The sequence below is a fragment of the Mus caroli genome, chromosome 4, assembly GCF_900094665.2.
Source record: "Mus caroli chromosome 4, CAROLI_EIJ_v1.1, whole genome shotgun sequence".
Classification (NCBI taxonomy): Eukaryota; Metazoa; Chordata; class Mammalia; order Rodentia; family Muridae; genus Mus; species Mus caroli.
In genome coordinates, this window is record NC_034573.1 from 138,460,973 (window position 1) to 138,481,403 (window position 20,431).

Sequence of the window (20,431 nt, forward strand, 5' to 3'; positions counted from 1 at the left end):
AAAAAAAAAAAAAAAAAAAAAGGTCTTGCTGTCCTGTACTCACTTTGTTGATCAGGCTGGCCTTGAACTCAGAGAGATCCACCTGTCTCTGCCTCCTGGGTGCTGGGAATAAAAGTGTGTGCCACCACACCCAGCAAGACACAAGTCTTGATTTGTGCAAGTGATTCAGCTTAAATTTTGCCTTTGGTGTGAAGTGTTTGGATGCCCACCACACTTGAGGCAGGCTCTCTATGCCTCTTGTTTCATTTATAAACGGAAAATGCAGATTGCTGACTTCAGGTTTGGCAGTTACAGACATAAACAATAAACCTGTTTCCCTTGCACAGCACGGCCCTGTCCTGATCCAACGGCGCCACCTAATGGCAGCATTTCACCTGTGCAAGCCAAGTACGTCCTGAAGGACAGGTTTTCTGTCTTCTGCAAGACTGGCTTCGAGCTTCTGCAAGTGAGTTACTAAAAAACAAAATGCTTATGATCAAGATGGCTTTGGGATGAGAGATGAAAATAGGAAGTACCTATTCAGAAAATCGAAGTAGTACGTTTGCAGAAAACAATGAAGAATGACAGGAGACTTGTGTGGTGGTGGGGGTCCTGTCTGTACAGTCACTGTCTTCAGACACACCAGAAGAGGCATCCGATCCTATTATAGATGGTTGTGAGCACACCCCACAGCCGTCTGCCCTAACCACTCTTGTAGAGGGCTAGTCATTACAGAGAACTTCCGATCATTTGCACACTGCAGCAGCTCTCTGTAAAGTGGCTGAAACAACAGAACAGAGTGAGCTCGCCCTGCCCCACAAGCTCTACAGTGCTCTTCCTGTAAAATTAAGTCCTCCCTGGTCAGTGGATAGCTTTCCCCTGGAACAACTCCTGAGCCCACAAAGGTTAGACAGCCCTGGAAAGAATGCATTCTGCAAAGTTATAAATAGTGCTCACTGTTAAGGGAGAGGGAATATAATTTTAAAAACTGCTTAGTGTGTTGCTTCCGGAGCACAGGTAAGAGATTAACTCGTCTTTGTGTTCTTCAAAATTGTCACTGAATCCCAGTGGTAGAAAGCAATAACCCTGGAATGACAACCAGGGATGGCATCCAGCCCATGAAGGGTCCAATCAGAGAGTCCCACCTTGCAAAACTCTTCAGGCTCCTCTCTACCGTTCTACCTATTGCAAGTCCACAAACCTGTTTTGAAACAGTTTCATTGTTGGCCTTAAAGCTATAGAGGAGCATGACCTTGTCCTGACCCTCTTTTCAGTCTCAGTGCTGCTGAAGCAAGCACGTCCCGACCCTCTCACTTCCCAAGTGCAGTAATGGATAATGTATGTTGTGCCATCATACTGTTTCTGTGTGCTCTGGATCAAACCCAGGACTTCCTGGAGCTAGTGATGATACATTATGTCCTTTGAAACAGCTTTTGCAAATGGCTGCCTCCTCCATTAATGCTTGCCTGCTCTCTTGGGACTATGCAGACCCAGGCTGACCTCAGAGACCGACATGCATTTGATTGTGTATACCACCACACTTGGCTTAATGTTTGACTTTAGTAACTGATCTTGCAGTTTTTCTCAAACCTTGGCACTTTCCCTTTAGGAGTGTGTGGGGGGTGGGACAAGGGGTACAGTTGAAAAAGTGTTTCTCTGTGTAGCTTTGACTGCCCTGGGACTTGGTCTGTAGACCAGGCTGGCCTTGAACTCGAGAGACCCACCTACCTCTGCCTCCCTGAGTGTTGAGATCACTGGCACTGCCAACAGGCTGGGCTCCTTTTAGCACTTTTGAAAACGTTACATTTGTGTGTATGTGTGGTTAAAACCACACACTAGTGGTGGTCAGAGGCAGCTCTAGATCTCTACCATGTAGGTTCCAAGTATCAAATTCAGGTTGTCAGGCTTGGCAGTCAACTATTCACCTTTTCTACAAGGCCGGGGTGGTTTTTGTTTGTTTGTCTGAAACAGGGTTTCTCTGTAGCCCTGGCTGTGCTGGAACTCACTCTGCAGGCCAGGCTGGCCTCGAACTCAGAAATCCGCCTGCCTCTGCCTCCCGAGTGCTGGGATTAAAGGTTATGTGTCACCACCGCCTGGTCTTTTTAAAAAGGTGGGAGATAGTACAGGCCTTCAATCCCAGTACTCAGGAAGCAGAGGTGGGTAAATGTAGTCTAGTCAGCCTACAGAGGTCCAGGACAGCAGAACTTCATAAAAATGAATGGTGGAAGGGTCTGGTGCTAGCCACTCACCCTCAAAAGGAGTCAAACGAGAAGCACTAACAAGCGCTTTCAGCCAGACATTGTGTTCTTGGATGTGTTGGAAAGCCGTATGTGTATGGCTGGGTGGCTGGGTCACAGGTCCAAGTGCAGGCCTTCCATGGTTGTTGCCCTGACTTGCTGTTCTGGGGGAGTGACCTGATGTTAACAGGGGGCTAGCTCATTTTCTGAATTTTTTCTTCAGGGTTCTGTCCCCCTGAAATCATTCACTGCTGTTTGTCAGAAAGATGGATCTTGGGACCGGCCGATGCCAGAGTGCAGCAGTATGGTCATATGGTGACAATCCCCTTTCCTTGCTGCTGCCTGTACCATTTGTATTCCTTTCACGTGTGCACACAGGTTAGAACAGTGGTTCTCAACCTTCCTGTGCTGTGACCTTAAATACTGGTCACATTGTAGTGACCCCAACCATGAAATCTTAGTTGCTACTTTATAACCGTGATTTTGTTATGAACTGTAATGTAAAATCTGTTTTCAATGATCACAGGCGACCCCCAAAGTGGTGGCGGCACAGGTTGAGAACCACTGGGTTAGCAGGAGCCTGACATTCTGTCTTACCAGCTCCAAGGATCTCAGTTAAAAGGCACATTGCCAAGTCCGGGAGCTGGGGACCTGAACTTTCCCATTGAGGAATCTCCCCTGTCCCCCATCAACACTTCTGTGTCTTTAGTCATTCCCATTTCCTCTGCCAAATCAACTACTCACTTCTCAGGGCTTGAGTTCCAGTACTGGGGAAGGCAGGATGCTCTGAAATCATGCTCCTTGTAGACAAGAAATGTACAGGGAAAACCACCTTGAATATTTTATTCCTATCACCCCACAGGAAACCATGCTGCTGCCTGTAGGCTTCTCTCCAGCTACAGCTCTTCACCTGTCAGCATGCATGCACAGGCCACCAGTGTGGTTAGAGGGAGTTCTGTATAGTGCATACACCTGTCTACCACACATACACGAAGATAACGGCACTTTGAAAACTAAGAATAGGAATGTCTCAAGAACCAATTAGTACTCTTTCAACTACAAGAATACATATGTGAAAACAAAAAACTTCCAGAAGCAGACAATGAAAAGCTCTTCTCCATCTCCACCAATACCCATTAAAGAGTCTAAGTGCTGCCCAATGACCTCAATGGCCTGGCACTCATGAAATATGTCTTCCCGTCGTGTGCTAGCACACACCTTTTTGCACATAGGTTATACAGTATAGCACTTCTGTGAAACAACTCCAAGGAGAATTTAAATGTTTTTACAAGTTCACTTTCTTGCCAATGGTTTACTAGTTAGTTCTTTCAGTGATGCTGAAAGATGCTGAGCTGGGTTTGGCAGTTTGTGGTGCATCAGTCATCTAACTCTGCCACTGCTTGCTGCACAGGTGCTATTTACCTGTGGCCTGTCAGAGCAGCCAAAACAGACTGAGACAAGTGGTGGAGGCAGGGAGAACTACAGCTAGAGTTAGAGATTCTGTCTCACAAACTAAAAGCAAAAACCCCAAAACAAATCAACACCCCTCAGATTTCTACAGAGCTCAAATCGTGAAAAGGATCATAAAAACAAGATTGCCCCTGGCTTTTTTGTTCTGCATGCCATTTCTTTCATGAGTGCTACCCAACTCCAGTGCTTCTGAGTTCCCTGCTCTGGTGAGGGCAGTCACTATTTTGGGGGGGAGGGTTGAGGCAGGGTTTCTCTGTATAGCCTTGGCTGTCCTGGAACTCACTTTGTAGACCAGGTTGGCCTCGAACTCAGAAATCCGCCTGCCTCTGCCTCCGGAGTGCTGGGATTAAAGGCGTGCGCCACCACCGCCCTGCCACTTCTCTCCAGTAAGTCCCTTCAGAGAAAGAGGTGTGATGCTTCACCAAGCTAAAGTTATTCTTGCAGTTTCTAGGGGTGGGTCGCATCAGTGCCATGGATTATGTTGAGGAAACTTGAGGTCAGCACAAGGTCCACCTTGGCTCTCAGGTCCTAGAAAGCACACTGGGGGGCGGGGGGGGGACGGGGGACAACGACGGACGTCTATCCAAGTTCCCCAGAGGCCACTATCTCCACTGCGCAGACCTTTCTAGTATCAGCTCCAAGGTACAAAGGGATCCCCCCTCCCATTTCTTTACTAGTTATTGATTGTGGCCCTCCCGATGACTTACCCAATGGCCATGTGGAATATATCACAGGCCCTGAAGTGACCACCTACAAAGCTGTGATTCAGTACAGCTGTGAGGAGCCTTTCTACACTATGAGCAGCAATGGTAAGTACCTTCTTCAAGGAGGGATGGGTGGTATTTGGAACTTGAGCCCTCAAGGTTGAATATAAACTTGAACCAGCCTTTTAGGCTAAAGAAGACAAAGGATTAAAAGGCCTTTCTCCCATGTGCTAAGTGAAATATTGCAGTTAAAGTGACTTTAATGTCAATTTGCAGGAATCTGAAAACAGATCATATCTAGTAAATGACTACTACAAACACACAATATATTCCAAATGGTTTAATTTAACAAGTCAAAACCTTATCATTAAGCACTTGAGATCTTGATACATATTCAAGTTACACATCTAAAAGGTTTCCACTTTGCAAGCAAACATGGTAATGCAGACACCTATTTATGAAATCATGTAAAATGGTTATTCACACACCTCTCCCCACCACAGATGCTCAAGAATCAACATTTTTCAAGGGGTTATTCAAGCAAATGACAACTACAGCTAAACATTTTTGCTTTTCCAATGATTTGCAGGTAAATATGTGTGTGAGGCTGATGGATTCTGGACGAGCTCCAAAGGAGAAAAACTCCCCCCGGTTTGTGAGCCTGGTAATGGACGCATTTATAAAAGAGATTCATAGCTGACAGAGTAACTGGCAGACAATAGGCAGGGTCTGGCTGGGGAGGCAGAGAGGAAGCTCAGCACTTGGCTTAGTGTTTCCCAACAGTGTGCTCACATTTCCCCTTCCACATGGAAGCTAGGTGCATCATACACTGGATTGTTTTTGACCTTATAACTAGGCAAGCATAAAAAATTAAATGATTTCTTAAATTATCTCAAACCGTTTATACATTTATAACCACGAACTCTTGTTACTTTTCTTCTCTGTAAAAATGCTATTAAACCCCAAAGCTAATAACTTCATTATTTCCCTAAGCAATTGTTTTCAACGACATCAAGATTTTTAAACATTAATGCAATTTGCCTTTTAATAGTACTTAAATTTCTTTACCAGAATTGGCTCCAACAACAGTTGAGAGTGCTTTTTTTTTAATTGAAAGGTAATAATACACTCATTACCCCCGTGTTAGCTGGTTTAAATTAGTTTCCTAGCCCTGTATTTGGCTGACATGCCGCTTCTAAGTTTTAATCAAAGTGCACAACCACAATAAAGAACATGTGTTGCATTCCTGAGCCCTTAGTTTGCAACGAAGGGTAAAAGTGTTTGGAGGACTCCACCAGACCAAAATTACCAATTTTTGAACCAGAAGCACTTTGGCTATTGCTGCAACATTATAGAGTCTTACATTTAAAGGCAACAGTAACTTTGTAAATCATAGTTCCTGCTTTCCCAGAATTCCTAATGAGCCCAAAAAGAAAAACAAGCAGCTCAGGGCTTGATGAGGGGGTTGTCTTTGGCCTCTAAGTAGTGTCATGTCCTCCCACACACAAGTCCTGTCCAGACTCCCTCATCCTGTTCTTTTAGCACAACAATCTGTGAAATCTCTTACTGATCTTTACAAGGAGGTAAGCAGGCTAAACAAAAACTTATTAGGTGTTTATGTACTATTGAAAATAGCCTCACTCCACTCAACAGCGAGGATGCCTATCAATTTGTAGGGTATACGTTTTGGCTGACACTAAATACTTGTTCTTTATCCCTCAGTTTGTGGGCTGTCCACACACACTGTAGGAGGACGCATAGTTGGAGGGCAGCCTGCAAAGCCTGGTGACTTTCCTTGGCAAGTCTTGTTGCTGGGTCCAACTACAGCAGCAGCAGGTGCACTCATACATGACAATTGGGTCCTAACAGCCGCGCATGCTGTGTATGAGGTGGCAGCATCCTCCCTGAACATCCGAATGGGCATCCTCAAAAGGCTCTCACCTCATTACACTCAAGCCTGGCCGGAGGCAATCTTTATACATGAAGGCTACACTCAAGGTGCTGATTTTGACAATGATATAGCATTGATTAAACTCAAGAACAAAGTCACAATCAACGGAAACATCATGCCTGTTTGCCTACCAAGAAAAGCTGCTGCATCCTTAATGAGAACAGACTTCACTGGAACTGTGGCTGGCTGGGGGTTAACCCAGAAGGGGCTTTTTGCTAGAAACCTAATGTTTGTGGACATACCAATTGCTGACCACCAAAAATGTACCGCCGTGTATGAAAAGCTCTATCCAGGAGTAAGAGTAACTGCTAACATGCTCTGTGCTGGCTTAGAAACTGGTGGCAAGGACAGCTGCAGAGGAGACAGTGGAGGAGCATTAGTGTTTCTAGATAATGAAACACAGCGATGGTTTGTGGGAGGAATAGTTTCCTGGGGTTCCATTAATTGTGGGGCGGCAGACCAGTATGGGGTCTACACAAAAGTCATCAACTATATTCCCTGGATTGAGAACATAATAAGTAATTTCTAATTTGCATCCTCCAATCAGTAAATTGTTCCTCATATCGAAAGTACCTGGGAAGCTTAGTAACAAACCTAAGAATGACAGCCTACCCCAAAATCAGAGCAGGTGAGATCGTTACAAGTCCACAAACACTTGCCAATAATATCAGCTTTGATTTGTGTTTAACAGTGCTTGGCCAACCCCCAACATAGAAAAAAACAAGTTGTATTTGATTCCCTACAATCTACTTATTTTATACTGGCTGTTTCCATTTCTGGCCAACAAAGGGCTTGTGTCAAGTGTGCAGATTTGGTCTTAATGAGCTCAGAAAGTGCTCTTATTTTCTGAGTAATTTCTGAGTGGTTCCAGAATACCCGCGAAACTTCTCTTTTGGAAGGTAAGCGGAAAGCAGGTGTGTGACCTTCACATTAGATCAGCTATTAAAATACCACCACCAAGTCCACTCCAGAATATTGGGATATAGGCATGTTCTACCAGATTCACCAAATTGTCAGATAAAAAGAACACGAAACAGCATTTTACCCTTTACAAGGGCAATTTAGCAAACCATTTCAAAAACCCTTCAAAGTGTTTCACTATACCCAGCCCACTTTTCTTAGGTGAGCCTATGGGAAGTCAACCATAACTGTACAAGGTACAGCCATTTGCTTATGTAACAAAAACAGTAATTCATCCTGAAATAAACTGCTCTTCTGCTAAGATGCTGACAACCTTAAAGGTCATGTTTGATTTTAACTGGCTCTTCCAACAAGGCAAGACAGGGTGCCTCAAGATGGGGAAATGGCCGGTCTACAACTCATTCACACCTGCCTTTAATTCTGGGATTAAAAGCATGGGCCACCACACCCACCTGGAGACTCAAATTTTAACGGATGAAAATGCTATACTGCATCTTCCCACATAAGCCACCTTAACTTTCTAACATTGTCATGAGATAGAATTGTGGTTTTTTTCCAGTAAGACTCCAGACACACTAAACTGTTGGTGGCAATAAAACCTTTTATTCAACTGTGGTTCAAAGTTGTTCTTCATTATTTCTAAGGAATGAACACGTTTTGATGACCAGACTTTCAGAACCAAATCTTTGCCAAGTAGTTTATTTCTAAAAACCTCATTTACGGCAAGTAACTAACTACAGCTATGTCATCCATAAACATGTTAAAAGGCTACTCAACACTCAAAGACTTCTATGACCAGTAAGTCTTTAACAAGTGCAAAAAAGGGATCAAAACCATGCCATTGACAAGTAACTTACCCCAGGACTCCTGGACGTCTTTGGAGGTCCCCGAAAACCATTTTAATGTTACCATGTTACTGCTGCTGAGTAACAGTGCAAGTGCTAAAATGCAAAATTCAGATGTACAGGGTTTGGAAATCATGCAGGTTTAGATGCAGAGAAAAAAACTTACAATAACTCACGATCCTTTTACAGAGGATACTGTATAATGAAACAATGTGTTCATAACAAGTCTCTAAAGGATATAAAATTTTTAAAACACGCAACTTGCAAAATGACAAACCTATTTATCATAATCTATTTAGGTAAGGGCATAGGAAAACTACCAACACAAAAACTGTCCCATTCTTCCAGTTAGAAAAGGAGCGCCTCCGTTCTCAGTAGTTACAGGAAAAGTACAATAATCAATGTATTATTGCTTTTACATTAACAATGCATTGACAGTCTAATCTGGTTTTGAGCATGTTCATCACTATATAACCCCCACATTCAGGAGGGCAAAAGCCTACCTCACTTAAGACTGCCACAGATAAGACAACCCACCCTACTAGTTCTTAAAGCTATTAATCAGGCTTCTTAATGGATTTCAGGCACATGGTTTCTTGGTTTCTTCTACTTCATCCCTATTGCAATTAATTCCACTTTTCAAATCCCAAACTGAAAGGTGCTTAACCTTCTTTCCCATTGATATGCTCTGCTACAAAGCATTAGAAATCAACTGTTTTGCCCCCTCTCCCAAATATTTTTAGAAGGCATGATGATTCCCCAGTGGAGATTTATACAGCCATGTAAAGAGAAAATCAAATGGACAGAGGCACTCAGAACAAGCCAGAGGGTAACTGCTTACCATTTTAGGTGCGGTCACCCAGACTTAAGAAAAACTAAATTAAAAACAAACCCAAGAAAAACTTTCACTTTGGACAATGCAAGAACAAATAGCAATTAAGTCTGGGTATCAGGTGTCAATGCATGACAGGTGATGAATCCATTTGACTTGAGACAACTTTTCAAATAAGTTTATTTGAAGCAAAATAAACTACTGCCAAGAAACTTTATGAAAGTTCCATCTCAAAAGGGTCAAAAAGGGGAATTAACTGCTATGAATTCTTTGCATTCAGGGCTGCAAAACAAAGACACATATTATTTAAATCAGTTTTATTTAAGAATTTCCAACAATGACAACTCTTATAAAAAAGCATCCAAGCACAGGACACAGAACTGCAGCAAACAGCATTCTTATGAATAGCTAACAGACATGAGAACTTCCACCCTTCTTTGCGACACCTGAGCTCACTGGTGAACTCTGCTTCCAAGTTCTCCTGCAAAGCACACCACAAGCTCAGTCCATGTTCGCAGCCCATCAGCTTCAGTTCACGTTTCCACACTTCCAGATCAGTAACAGAGGAGAACACACACCATACAGCATTCACAGCAGTTGACAGAGGGGGAGGGAAGTACAAGTATTTCACTTAACACATTCAACTAAAGTGGGTTTCCTAAGAACAAAACTCAAAGTCTTCCAACTGATATGGATGTCCTTTGATGTAAAACATTCGTACGTTATTTGCTATCATTGCTCTCTGCACACTCTCTCACCAAAGCCACAGGATTGAGTGACACATCTCTCCAAGTTAAAAAATATCCATTTTCCACCACCAAGTCTCTGCACGCGCTCTCCTTTTCTCGCTCATACTAGCCTTTCATGCCTCGGCACCACCATCAATCCCACACAAGGTTTCAAAAGTTCAAACAGCCTTCTGGTTCCATATCACAGCCTTGCGTTCATAGCGTTGATACGACTCCATGAAATAAAGAGTAGCGGATAAAAATGGAACACCCACCGTCAAAGACGCAGCCTGTGCAGCGTGATGACGAATTCTTGGATGAGAAAGCATGTAGACAGAAGTATTCCTATGGCAGAACATTTACAGCACTACTTTCAATGAAGTGCTTCTTCCATAAACATTTGAAATGAGATGAACTGCAGAGATTAAATGAAGGCTTCATATTGTACTTTCGTATATGAAGGAAGACAAGTGTTAAAAACAAAACCAAAAGAATCAAACACCATGACATCATGATCTCCCAAATGGAGATTTTCCTAAGGAAAAAATTCATAGGGTGGGATTCAAATTAAAATAAGGAGAAAAGAATGTAGTTCTAACCAATGGTTTCTACTCTGAACATGCAAAGAATTCATTAACAATTTCAATGATAGAATATTACAGAGAAACCTTCTGAGATCAATTGTAGTGTTGGTTTACCAATTAGGCAAACAGCAGTTCACTTTCACCCACTCAGTATTTTAACCCTTTATATAACAAAACTTATAAAATTCATTTAGCTTTTCCCTCTTTTCTAAAGAAAAATGTCAAAAATACTGCTGAATATACTCCACACTGAACAAACCAATCTGAAAATTTTAGTACATATGTATTTTACAATATACTTACCATGAGTTTAGAAAAATTTGAATCCCACCATTCTAAATCTACCTAACCTAACAACCAACCTACTAGCCACCCCCCACCACCTACATTCCCCAGCCAGAAGATTTAGAATCCATGCTCGAGCCAAAGCCCCCATTAAAACCACTGCCCGATCCTGCATTTGATGCTGACCCCCAACCAAGGGGGGCACCAGAATTAGAACCACTGTAGGAATTATTTCCAGAACCAAAAGCCTGATTTGGTTCCCTCTGCATGCTGCCCTGGCTCTGGTTATTCCCAGATGGGCCCGACTGGTTCTGCTGGCTGGCTAGCATACCCATCATACCCCAACTGCTCTGCAACGCTGCCTGAGCCGCAGCCATCATCGCTGGGTTAATGCTAAAAGCACCAAAGTTCATCCCTCCACCCATATTACCACCCTGGTTATTTCCCAAGCCAGCTCCACCCCCTCTACTGTTACCAAACCCACCCTGATTCCCAAAGCCACCTGGATTACCACCAAATCTTCCACTCCTTTCTAACTGTCTATTGCTATTGTGCTTAGGTTCAGCATTGGATATATGCACGCTGATTCCTTTAATGATCAAATCCTCTCCACAAAGAGACTGGGCAACCTGTAAGAAACAAGGATATAAATAAATGATTAGATCAACTCAGATATCAACACAGCAGTAAAACCCAGATCTTAGTATAACCCAACTAAGGAGGAGGAAAAACAGGCAATTCACTTAAACCCAACCAGCAGCCTTTAGTTATAGCAATGTTAAGCAGCAGTATGTATGTAATAACCTCAAAATCCAAATAATGACAAACACTTGAAGGGCATCTTACAACTACCTAAATCTACTCTATTCTGTGAAGAGGGAGGGTGGCAATCTGCTCAACAATTCACATCATTTTCAGTGCTGGAGACTGAGTGCAGCCCCTGGTGTACCATGCTGGGCACATACAGTAGCACTAAACCAGATCCATTCCCAGCCCTGCAACAAATGACCAAAAAATATACCTTATCATCTGCAAAGGTGACGAAGGCAAAAGCTCTGAATGGTTTGGGAATGAAGACATCTACCACTTCTCCATACTGACAGAAAAACTGCTGAAGCTCTTCAGCAGTCATGTCCTCTGTACAACGTCCAACAAACACCTTTCTGCTTCTCAAAGGCTCGTCTGGGCTTTGCTGGTCAAGAGAGAACAGGAGATAGTAAACACACCAATGCATACTTAAGTGCCTTCCTGTCTTGGGTGTTTGTGTTTCTAAAGATGAGATCTTAACTGTGTGCTACTGCCTGGCCTGTACACACACCCACACCCCCAATGGAAATTAAAGGTGTATGCTGACAAGACTGGTTTCTTGGAATTTAAAAAAGGGTTTTGCCTTCACGCATCTACCTGTGCCACATGCATGCCTGATGCCTTTTAAGGTCAGGAGAGAATCACACAGAACTGTAGTGAGTTGTGCGCTATCATGGGGGTGTTAAAAATGGAATCAATCCGCTCCAGGACAACAAATACTATTTGCCAGCTGGCCTCATTTCCTTGGGAATTTCAAAGGCAGGCTCTTATGGACCCCAGAATATCCTTAAACTCGAGAATTACAGGAATGTAACATCAACATGCTCAGTTGTAACTTGTTTTATACTCTGAGAGACAAAAGGACAGAGGTTGATGCTATTAGTCAGCCCTGCTTCCTTTTTGGAGGTGGATTTCTCACTGAGCCTTGTAATTTGGCTAGATTGGTGGCCAGCAAGCTCCAAGGATTCACCTGCCTCCCCCTCCCCAGGAGTGGGATTACAAGTACCTGCTATCACACCCAACTGTTTAAATAAAACGAAACGAAACCAAACCACAAAAACTTGGGTCTGGCTCGGTGTGGTAGCTCAGGCCTTAAATCCCAACACTTGGAAGGTAGAAGCAGAGCAGTTGAGGCCAGTTTGGTCCACATACTGAGCTCCAGAACAACCAGGGCTACAGAGAGAAACCCCGTCTCAATATAAATAAAAATGTGTGCTCTAGATCAAGTGCAGGCCCTCATACAGTCCTTTTAAATAAAGTTCTATGAAAGTATCCTTTGATCCAAAACACAATGTTCCAAGTCAGCCTTACTTGCTTTCGTGGAATGAATTTGGGCTGGGGATGTGGCTAAGTGTTCAAATGCTGCCCAGAAAAGCACTGGATAGAGACTAAGTTCCCCAGAACACTAAAACCAACATTAAGTAAGCAGGGTGGCACCTTTAATCTGAACACTTAGGAGGCAAGCAGGCAGATCTGAGTTTGAGGCCAGCATGGTCTACAAAGTGAGCTCCAGGACAGCTAGGGCTACAGAGAAACCCTGCCTCAAAAACCAAACCAAACCAACCAAATGCAGAGCAAGATACCTTAGAGTTGGGAAGTTTACAGTCACACCATCGCCCATCTATCATATGTCGTTGTGACATTACTTTCACTTGGGTTTCATATTCTGTAAATCGAACAAAGCCAAACCCTTTCGAGTGACCAGTTTTAAGATCTTTCTTGACCTAAGAAGAAAACAAAAAATTTTCTAACACCATACACATAGCAAATCAGAGCAGTCTCTCAAAAAAGAGAAAAAAGAAGTCGGAATGGCTCAACTGAATATAGTAACTTAGCTCATAAAGGTAACCAAGTTAGTTCAAGGTAAAAATCAGATCTTTAACAGCGGAGAATGACTCACTTGCACAACACAAAACTTTGCATAACATGTTTTAAAATGAGCACAATGGTTACAATTTAACTTGGGAAAGAAAAACTTTCCCATTAATGTGTATCTAATATAACCTATTTCTTTTTAAAGCAGTAGTTCTCAACTTTCCTAACGCTGCATTCCTTTAATACAGTTTCTTCCTGTTGTAGTGACCTCCAACCATAAAATTCTTTCCATCGTTATTTAAAACTGTAATTTTGATGCTATCATGAAATGATAAACATCTGACAGTCGTCAACCCCTGTGAAAGTTGATTGAAAACCACTGCTTTAAACCTTCATAGACTAGGACTTGATAATATATAGTATACACAAAAAAACCCCAATTATATTTTCAACACCCCTACCTATCACACTGCACAACAAACATTCAAAATAAACACAGAGGGCCAGAGATGGCTCAGTGGTTAAGAGCACTTTCAGGACTCATGTTCAATCCCCAGCACCCACATGGCATCTCACAACTGTAACTTAGCCTGGTGTGGTGGCGCACGCCTTTAATCCCACCACTCGGGAGGCAGAGGCAGGCGAATTTCTCAATTTGAGGCCAGCCTGGTCTCTACAGAATGAGTTCCAGGGCAGCCAGGGCTACACAGAGAAACCCTGTCTGGAAAAACCAAAACCAAAACCAAACAAAAAAAACAAAACCAAAAACCTGTAACTTTAAGGTCTGACACACACCCCAGACACACGTGCAGGCAAAATAAACACCGATGCACATTTTAAGAAAAATGGCTGAACAGAGCCAGGCAGTGGTAGTGCACACCTTTAACCCCAGCACTAAGGAGGCAGAGGCAGTTCTTGATGAGCCAGGGCCACAGGGGGGGTGGGAGTGGGGACCCCTGCCTGGGGGAAAAAAAAAAGATGGCAAACAAGTAACACTAGTTTTTGGTTCCCAGCACCCACATGGTGGTACAAAACCTTTTGTAACTCAGTTCTGAAAGACTTGAAGCTCTCTTTGACCTCCAAGGACACACGTGCTACATATACAAGACTCACACAAAGCATGCATGCAAGTATCACAAAACCTGTGAAGCGGAATGAAGCTTACCTGAACCATGAGAACCTCTCCAAAAGTACTGAAGTAGTCTTTAAGATCCTGCTCTGTTGTTTTCCAGGGGAGACCCAACACTATGAGGTCAGACGTTTTCTGGACTGCTCTTTTCACTTTCACTGCAGAGGAAGCATCTGTCTCATCCATTTTCCTTTTGTTATCTAAACAAAGCAAAGCACAATCGTGTTTAGCACTTCTTTAAAATGTTCTACCATGCAGCACTAGACTTTACTCTCAGGGCTCAGGAGGCAGAAGCAGGTTGATCTGTGAGTTCAAGTTCAAGCCCACTGAATTTGAGGCCAGCAAGGTTCACAAAGTTCCACAGAGAAATCATGTCTCAAAAACACAAAAATAAAACCAAACCCATGGACATACACTAAGAAATTAAAAAGTAAGACAAGAGCAGATTTATATGGACAGTGAAAACTTTTGGTAAATCTCTTAAAGACTGAATGTAGCTTAAGTGGTTGGAGTGATTTTCTGGTACCAATTCTAGTTTTGAATCTTTCTGAAAAATGATTTTGAACACATAGTGTTATGTGTTGAGTATAAAGGAGGATATTTGTAAGCAGGCTCATGCCTTCCATCCTGTTATAGCCAGATGCGCCACCACGCCCGGCTTGGCAGGGTCCATTTTATTATTCCTGGTACTACATAACCTTCCCTTGGCTAGCTGGCTTGTGAGCGTCTAACAGCACTGTGTGTCTTTTATGTGGGTTCCAAATAGATAGGGTTGTTAGGCTCACTCTGCAAATGTTTTTACCGGATCGGGTTGTGAAATTATGCAAGACTGTAATCAACTGCATGTTCTCTTTCTCAAAAGCTGTATCAAAATAAGAACAATTCTACTTCATTTAATTTTGTGGTATTAAAATGTATTTGACTGGCCGGCCGGGCATGGTGACGCACACCTTTAATCCCAGCACTCATGAGGCAGAGGCAGGTGGATTTCTGAGTTTGAGGCCAGCCTGGTCTACAAAGTGAGTTCCAGGACAGCCAGGGCTACACAGAGAAACCCTGTCTCGAAAAACCAAAAATAAATAGATAAGTAAACCTGACTGATCTAGGGGATCACAACCCTCTTCTGAGTCACATGTGCATAAATATCCATATACATAAACTCCTACATTTTTAAAAAGCAACTTTTATTTCTACACGTAAACGGTTTTCTGTGTTATCCAAACTTTTAGCAATAGAAATTTTGCAGTAAAAAGAACAAAATGAGATCACAGGACTAAACCTCGGGTTACTTTATTAAGCAGCATTTGTTTTTTTACAGAGATGGGGGTCTCATTATGCCAACAAAACTGCCCCCTCCCCAGCAGGGCCATGGTGGCACATGCCTTTAATCCCAGCACTCGGGAGGCAGAGGCAGGTGGATTTCTGAGTTCGAGGTCTGCCTGCTCTACAGAGTGAGTTCCAGGACAGCCAGGGCTACACAGAGAAACCCTGTCTCGAAAAAAAAAAAAACAACAAAAACCTGGTCCAAGAATCCTCTCTTCCCATTCCCCCAATTATTTATTACACATGTACACCACACCTCAATCAACTACATGCCAGGCAAGCACTGTACAAGTTGAGTATTCTTCCTGGCCCCAGGATCCTGGAATATCTTGAGACCCAAAACATCAGAAATACTTTGGCCATAAGCTTGGCTGTTCTGATTGGTTTATAATTTAATACCATTTATTCTAAGTTCTGTCTCGTGGCAAGTTACCTCTGCTCATGCTCCTGTCTCCTTCCTCCTTCCTGTTTGTGGGTGCCCAACCCTCTCGTGCCTTCTCTATCCTCAAACGTTTTCCCCTTATTGGATATCCCACCTTCTACTTCCTGCCTCAGCTAGAGGCCAATCAGCTTTAACATATGCTGTATCCATACAGTATACAAGTGACTTTCTCTACAAAGCAATCTACTGAGTTCTAGCCTTCAGCCCCTGTTCATTCCAACACAGCACCTCACTTTACTACCACCACCAGTCTTCCAGTATGTGCCAACACGCCTAACCAACACCAGTGTCCCCAACCGAGGGGTCTCGCTCTGTTGTAGTCCTGGCTATCCCCAATCTCTCAGATCCACTTGCTTCTGCCCCCTTGAATGCTGGAATCAAAGATGTGCACAACAGACCCAGCTTTCTCAAACTTTCAAGAACGGCCATAGTAAGAAAGGGAGAAAAATCTCAGGTAGCTCTGCCCTAACTCAAGACTTGGGCTAGTGCAGTCGGTATTTTTTTGAGGAGGGAAAAAAAGGAGATGGAGTAAGAACACTGGCGTTCAAAGCATCTGTTGTACTTCTGAGACCAGGGTCTGGGTGTCAGCACCTACGCAGCAGCTCACAACCATACAGCTTTAGTTTCAGAAGGCCGAAGGCCCTTTTGCACCAGGTGCACAGTGTAGAGACACACATACAAAACATTAATAACACATAAAATATAAATCTTTAATAAAACACTAATCTTAAAACAATGAGACGCCAGGACGACACACAGAGAAACCCTGTCTGGAAAACAAACAAAACAAAACCAAAATGATGAGACAAAGATGATTTTGAGGCTGCAAGGAAAAGCTGGGCAGTGGTGGCGCACACCTTTAAACCTAGCACTTGGAAGGCAGAGGCAGGTGGATTTCTGAGTTCGAGGCCAGCCTGGTCTACAGAGTGAGTTCCAGGACAGTCAGGGCTACACAGAAAAACCCTGACTTGGGAAAAAAACAAAAACCAAGACTGAAAAACCCCGTTCAAAAAAGCCAAATTCTTTTCCAAAACAGATGCATCTTTAAGGCATTTAGGTTTCACCACCTAAAATTAGCAATGACCATGTTCTGCCAGCTTCACATTTAAATTCATGCTCCACAAAAACGAATCCTGCTTTTCAATTTCCATTTACTTAAACTGCTGACCTGCCAGAGTAGTCTAAGTCTAAGCAAAGTTTAGGAAAAAGTTAGGGTCGTAGGAGACATCCTCCATGAAGGCCAAACCCCCAGAGTTGGAGCTCAACAATAGACTATTCTCCCAGCACACATGAAGCCCTGGATATTATAGCCTCACTTAAATTAAGATGGCATGGAAGTCTAACCATGGCCAGCAATACGGCAAAACCAAAATGATTAACAAACCTTTGGGATAGTTGACAACATATACCAGATTGCCCCAGCCAGCATCTGGGGCATGCAGAATTCCTTCCACCAGTCGGACTCCTCTCATACACTGAGACACTGGATTCCGGTAGCGCAGGCCGCATGCCCCTGGAAACTGGGCTGTAACTGTGGAAAGCAACACCGTCCCATCGTCTTCTGATGGTATTTCAATGGGTTCATCGTTCTCATCTTCTGTTACCCGAATATATTCAGACATCTTTGCTTAAATCTCTTAAAGGAAAAAGAAATGACCAAGAAAATCAGAAGTTATCTTTTCATAATTGGCTACTATCACACCACTTTATTGTTCCCACTTCCTGAAAAGATTCCTGCTACCTAAAATGTTTCCTTTGCCATCCCTGAAAAAAAAATAGAGGAAAAGGATATTTTCTAAAATAAAAATGTGATTTTTGCCGAGCACGATAACCCATGCCTTTAATCTCAGCACTCTTGAGGCAGGCAGATCTTTTTGAGTTCGAGGCTGGCCTAGTCTACAGAGTTCCGGGGCAGCCACGGTTACAGAGAAAACGGGAGTTCGTGTGGCGCTCCGCCCGCCAGTTCTCCTATTTTCTCAGCGCACACTATAAGCTTCCGGTGCTAAAACGGCAACAGTGTTACCATGTGGCCCGTTGGCTACAAAGCCAGACAAAAACAAGGTGATTAATATTAAAGAACTAAGTATCTGCCCCGATTTCTTTTTTTTCTTGCACAGACGTTATTTCTTACCTGGACCGCACAGATCACAGACTACCGTATTTCGTAACCATTCTGAATTACGTTTCTTCTACAGCCTAAACCTGAGTGGTGTTTAGCACGTGCTTTAACGTGGAAGAAACCAGCTAAGCACTGGGATCTGAGAAACCCTCCCTGTGCTGGTGGAACACGAACACCGACATCAGAACAGGCATCTAGCAGTTCTGGTGCTCATCCTCGGAAAGGTCTGGCTAAAGTTAGGCGTCGAGGGAGCAACGACGGCTACTCCGGGAAGTAGGCCGCCGCTTCCCAGAAGGCCATGCGCGACAGACAACGTTGATTTTTCCCCCCTTTTCAACTGGGCCCAGGGTGGGGCCCGCGGAGGTCCAAGTCCCATGGTGACAACGGTTATTCTCAAAAGCGACAACCTACAGGGACTAGGACGGCTGGAAACCCGGGGCCGCCACACACTTCCGCCCGCGGCTTCACAGCCCAACAGAGGCCCGGCGTCCCGCTCCGGCTGCCGCCCGCGCTTAGGCCTTAACGACGCGGCGGCGCGAGGCCAACCAGGCCCCGCTCCACGGCTCCCTCCCCGCGGCGCAAGCCGCCCCGGGGCTTCCCCAAAGCAACACTCGAGGCACACAGGCCGTCCTCGGCGACCAACTTACACGCTAGGCCGCTGCTAGGAAGCTCAAGGAGGAAGCAGAGACGGGAAGGAACCCGACAACAGCCGCGCTACCGCTTCGTGCCCACAAAATGGCGCTAGGGCCGCCTCCCGCCCTCGCCCGCCTTCGGCCTCTCCCACTGGCTTCCCGGCAGGAGGGGCGCTCTCCGAGGGAAGCCACAGGCGCTCTCTCCTCCCAGCGGCTCGGATGCTAGCAGGCTCTTCGCCGTATAGACAAACGTAAAGAAACGCAGCAATGAGAACAGCTGGGTCTGAAAAACTGACAGATGACGGACAGGGCGGCCACTCGGGCTTCCGAGTCCCCCTACGTAACGCGGCAGATGGCTTCGCCCGACCAACGGCCGGCCCCTGTCGAGGAGCTCGCGCGCGCCGAGAAAGCGCGAGACTAGCGCAGGCCGGGACTGGGGCGGCAGGGGTGGGGCTAGGAGGGAAAGGGGGCGGAGCCAGCGACTGAGCGCGTAAGGGCTGCGGGGTGGGTGGGGAGGGGGGACCCCTGGGAACCATGGGTTCCCAGTCTAAAGGCGACTCTTAAATGTCTTCTGCCTTTGCTCGTTAATTTCCAACGTGGAAACATTAACTTTGATCTGCAAAATGGTCCCTGTTCTAAGTACTACTTTGTATCAAGTACCTTTTAGCACTCTCTGGCTCTAGGGGGAGAAAAACAAACCAGAATCTTGTGAATGGCAGGCAAGTGTTCTCCCATTGACCTTGGGCTTAGCCATCGGATACTGTTTTAGAGACAGGGATGTCAAAGTCACTGTGTAACCCAGGCTGTCCTTTAACTCATCACGGCTACCATATGTGGATGCTGCCCTAGCAGTTTACACGATAGTCTTGATACTCTCTCCTCTTTCAATAAGTGAAGAAACTGAGGCACAGAGTTGAGTATCTTGCATGAAGTCACCATGAGAAAGAGGCCCCACTAGGGTCTGAATCCTACAGCAAAAAACTACTTGGATGTTTCAGTATTTCGGTTCCAGTTGACGAGTCCTAGTATAACTTTAAAAAGGCTGAAGGCTAGCTCTATCAGCAAGCAGCAGCTGTAGACTCTTTACTCAGGGTTGGAATTTCTTGGTGTATCAGATTCAAAGCTTAGGCACAAAGGTTTTACACAGTTGCTTTATTTACTGAAACTGGGTCTTGCTGTACAGAACAGGCTGGCCTTGAGCTTGCCGGGTTCCTCCTGCCTCTGCCTCCCTTCTGGGAGGAATGGGGGGGGAATTGCAGATCACCATCAGGCCAAGTCTTCCCACTTTAAGTTTATAAATGAACTCATTTCCTCCTCACAGCTACCTTGTAAGAAGGTGGCATTGGAAGAACAGATGTTAATGCCTAGCCCCTAACTTCCGTTAGAGCCCAGGCTGGCCAGGAACTCCTGGCCCGTCCTCCTGCCTCAACCATCTGAGTGCTGGGATTATAGGCATGAGTCCTTCCACCCAGCATTATTTACTTTTTGGTTTTGGACTTAACAAACAAACAAAACATACTGTGTAGACCAGGCTAGCCTCAGATTTGCTATGCCTTTCCTGCATCTGCCCCTTCAGTGCTGGGATTACGGGTGTGAGTCACCAAAATGGTTTTTTTTTTTTTTTTTTT

At 44.4% G+C, this 20,431-nt stretch overlaps 2 protein-coding genes across 14 annotated transcripts in view; one reads left to right on the plus strand and one right to left on the minus strand.

Moving 5' to 3' along the window:
* Positions 1-7,877, plus strand: part of Masp2 (mannan binding lectin serine peptidase 2) — a 14,487-nt gene extending 6,610 nt beyond the window's left edge. For 2 of the 5 annotated variants that reach the window (XM_021159504.2, XM_029475970.1), the window contains 5 exons: positions 327-445; positions 2,440-2,518; positions 4,364-4,495; positions 4,980-5,054; positions 6,113-7,877. In XM_021159504.2, the coding sequence (XP_021015163.1) occupies positions 327-445; positions 2,440-2,518; positions 4,364-4,495; positions 4,980-5,054; positions 6,113-6,870 (1,163 nt within the window). In that variant the 3' untranslated portion in view covers positions 6,871-7,877. Of the gene's footprint in view, positions 1-326; positions 446-2,439; positions 2,532-4,363; positions 4,496-4,979; positions 5,055-6,112 lie in introns of those variants that run through there. The other 3 variants (XM_029475969.1, XM_029475972.1, XM_029475971.1) reach the window with 3 other exon arrangements.
* Tardbp (TAR DNA binding protein) lies at positions 4,716-19,129 on the minus strand. 9 transcript variants are annotated; one of them, XR_003836423.1, is made up of 8 exons: positions 18,819-19,129; positions 17,437-17,688; positions 14,324-14,487; positions 12,927-13,067; positions 11,558-11,728; positions 11,048-11,165; positions 9,943-10,082; positions 4,716-9,221 (listed from the first exon to the last, which is right to left on the minus strand). XR_003836423.1 is itself a non-coding variant. In XM_021159510.2 (7 exons), the coding sequence occupies exons 2-7, from the start codon at positions 17,672-17,674 to the stop codon at positions 10,027-10,029; spliced, it is 888 nt and encodes a 295-aa protein (XP_021015169.1). In that variant the 5' UTR covers positions 17,675-17,688; positions 18,819-19,129; the 3' UTR covers positions 4,716-10,026. The 9 variants fall into 9 exon arrangements, 4 of the variants coding, with proteins under 4 accessions (XP_021015169.1, XP_021015168.1, XP_029331833.1 ...); XR_002377701.2 differs by having other exon boundaries at positions 7,844-9,221; positions 11,039-11,165; XR_003836424.1 differs by having other exon boundaries at positions 7,844-9,221; positions 9,943-10,202; positions 11,039-11,165.
* Between the last annotated feature and the right edge of the window lie 1,302 nt (positions 19,130-20,431).

Coding starts and splice junctions, on each gene's coding strand:
- Tardbp (XM_021159507.2), bottom strand. CDS start 17,674: ATGTCTGAATATATTCGGGTAACAGAAGATGAGAACGATGAACCCATT. Junction 14,488..17,436: donor TGTTGTCAACTATCCCAAAG/GTTTGTTAATCA, acceptor TGCTTTGTTTAG/ATAACAAAAGGAAAATGGAT. Junction 11,729..12,926: donor GTAAACTTCCCAACTCTAAG/GTATCTTGCTCT, acceptor TCTCTTGACCAG/CAAAGCCCAGACGAGCCTTT.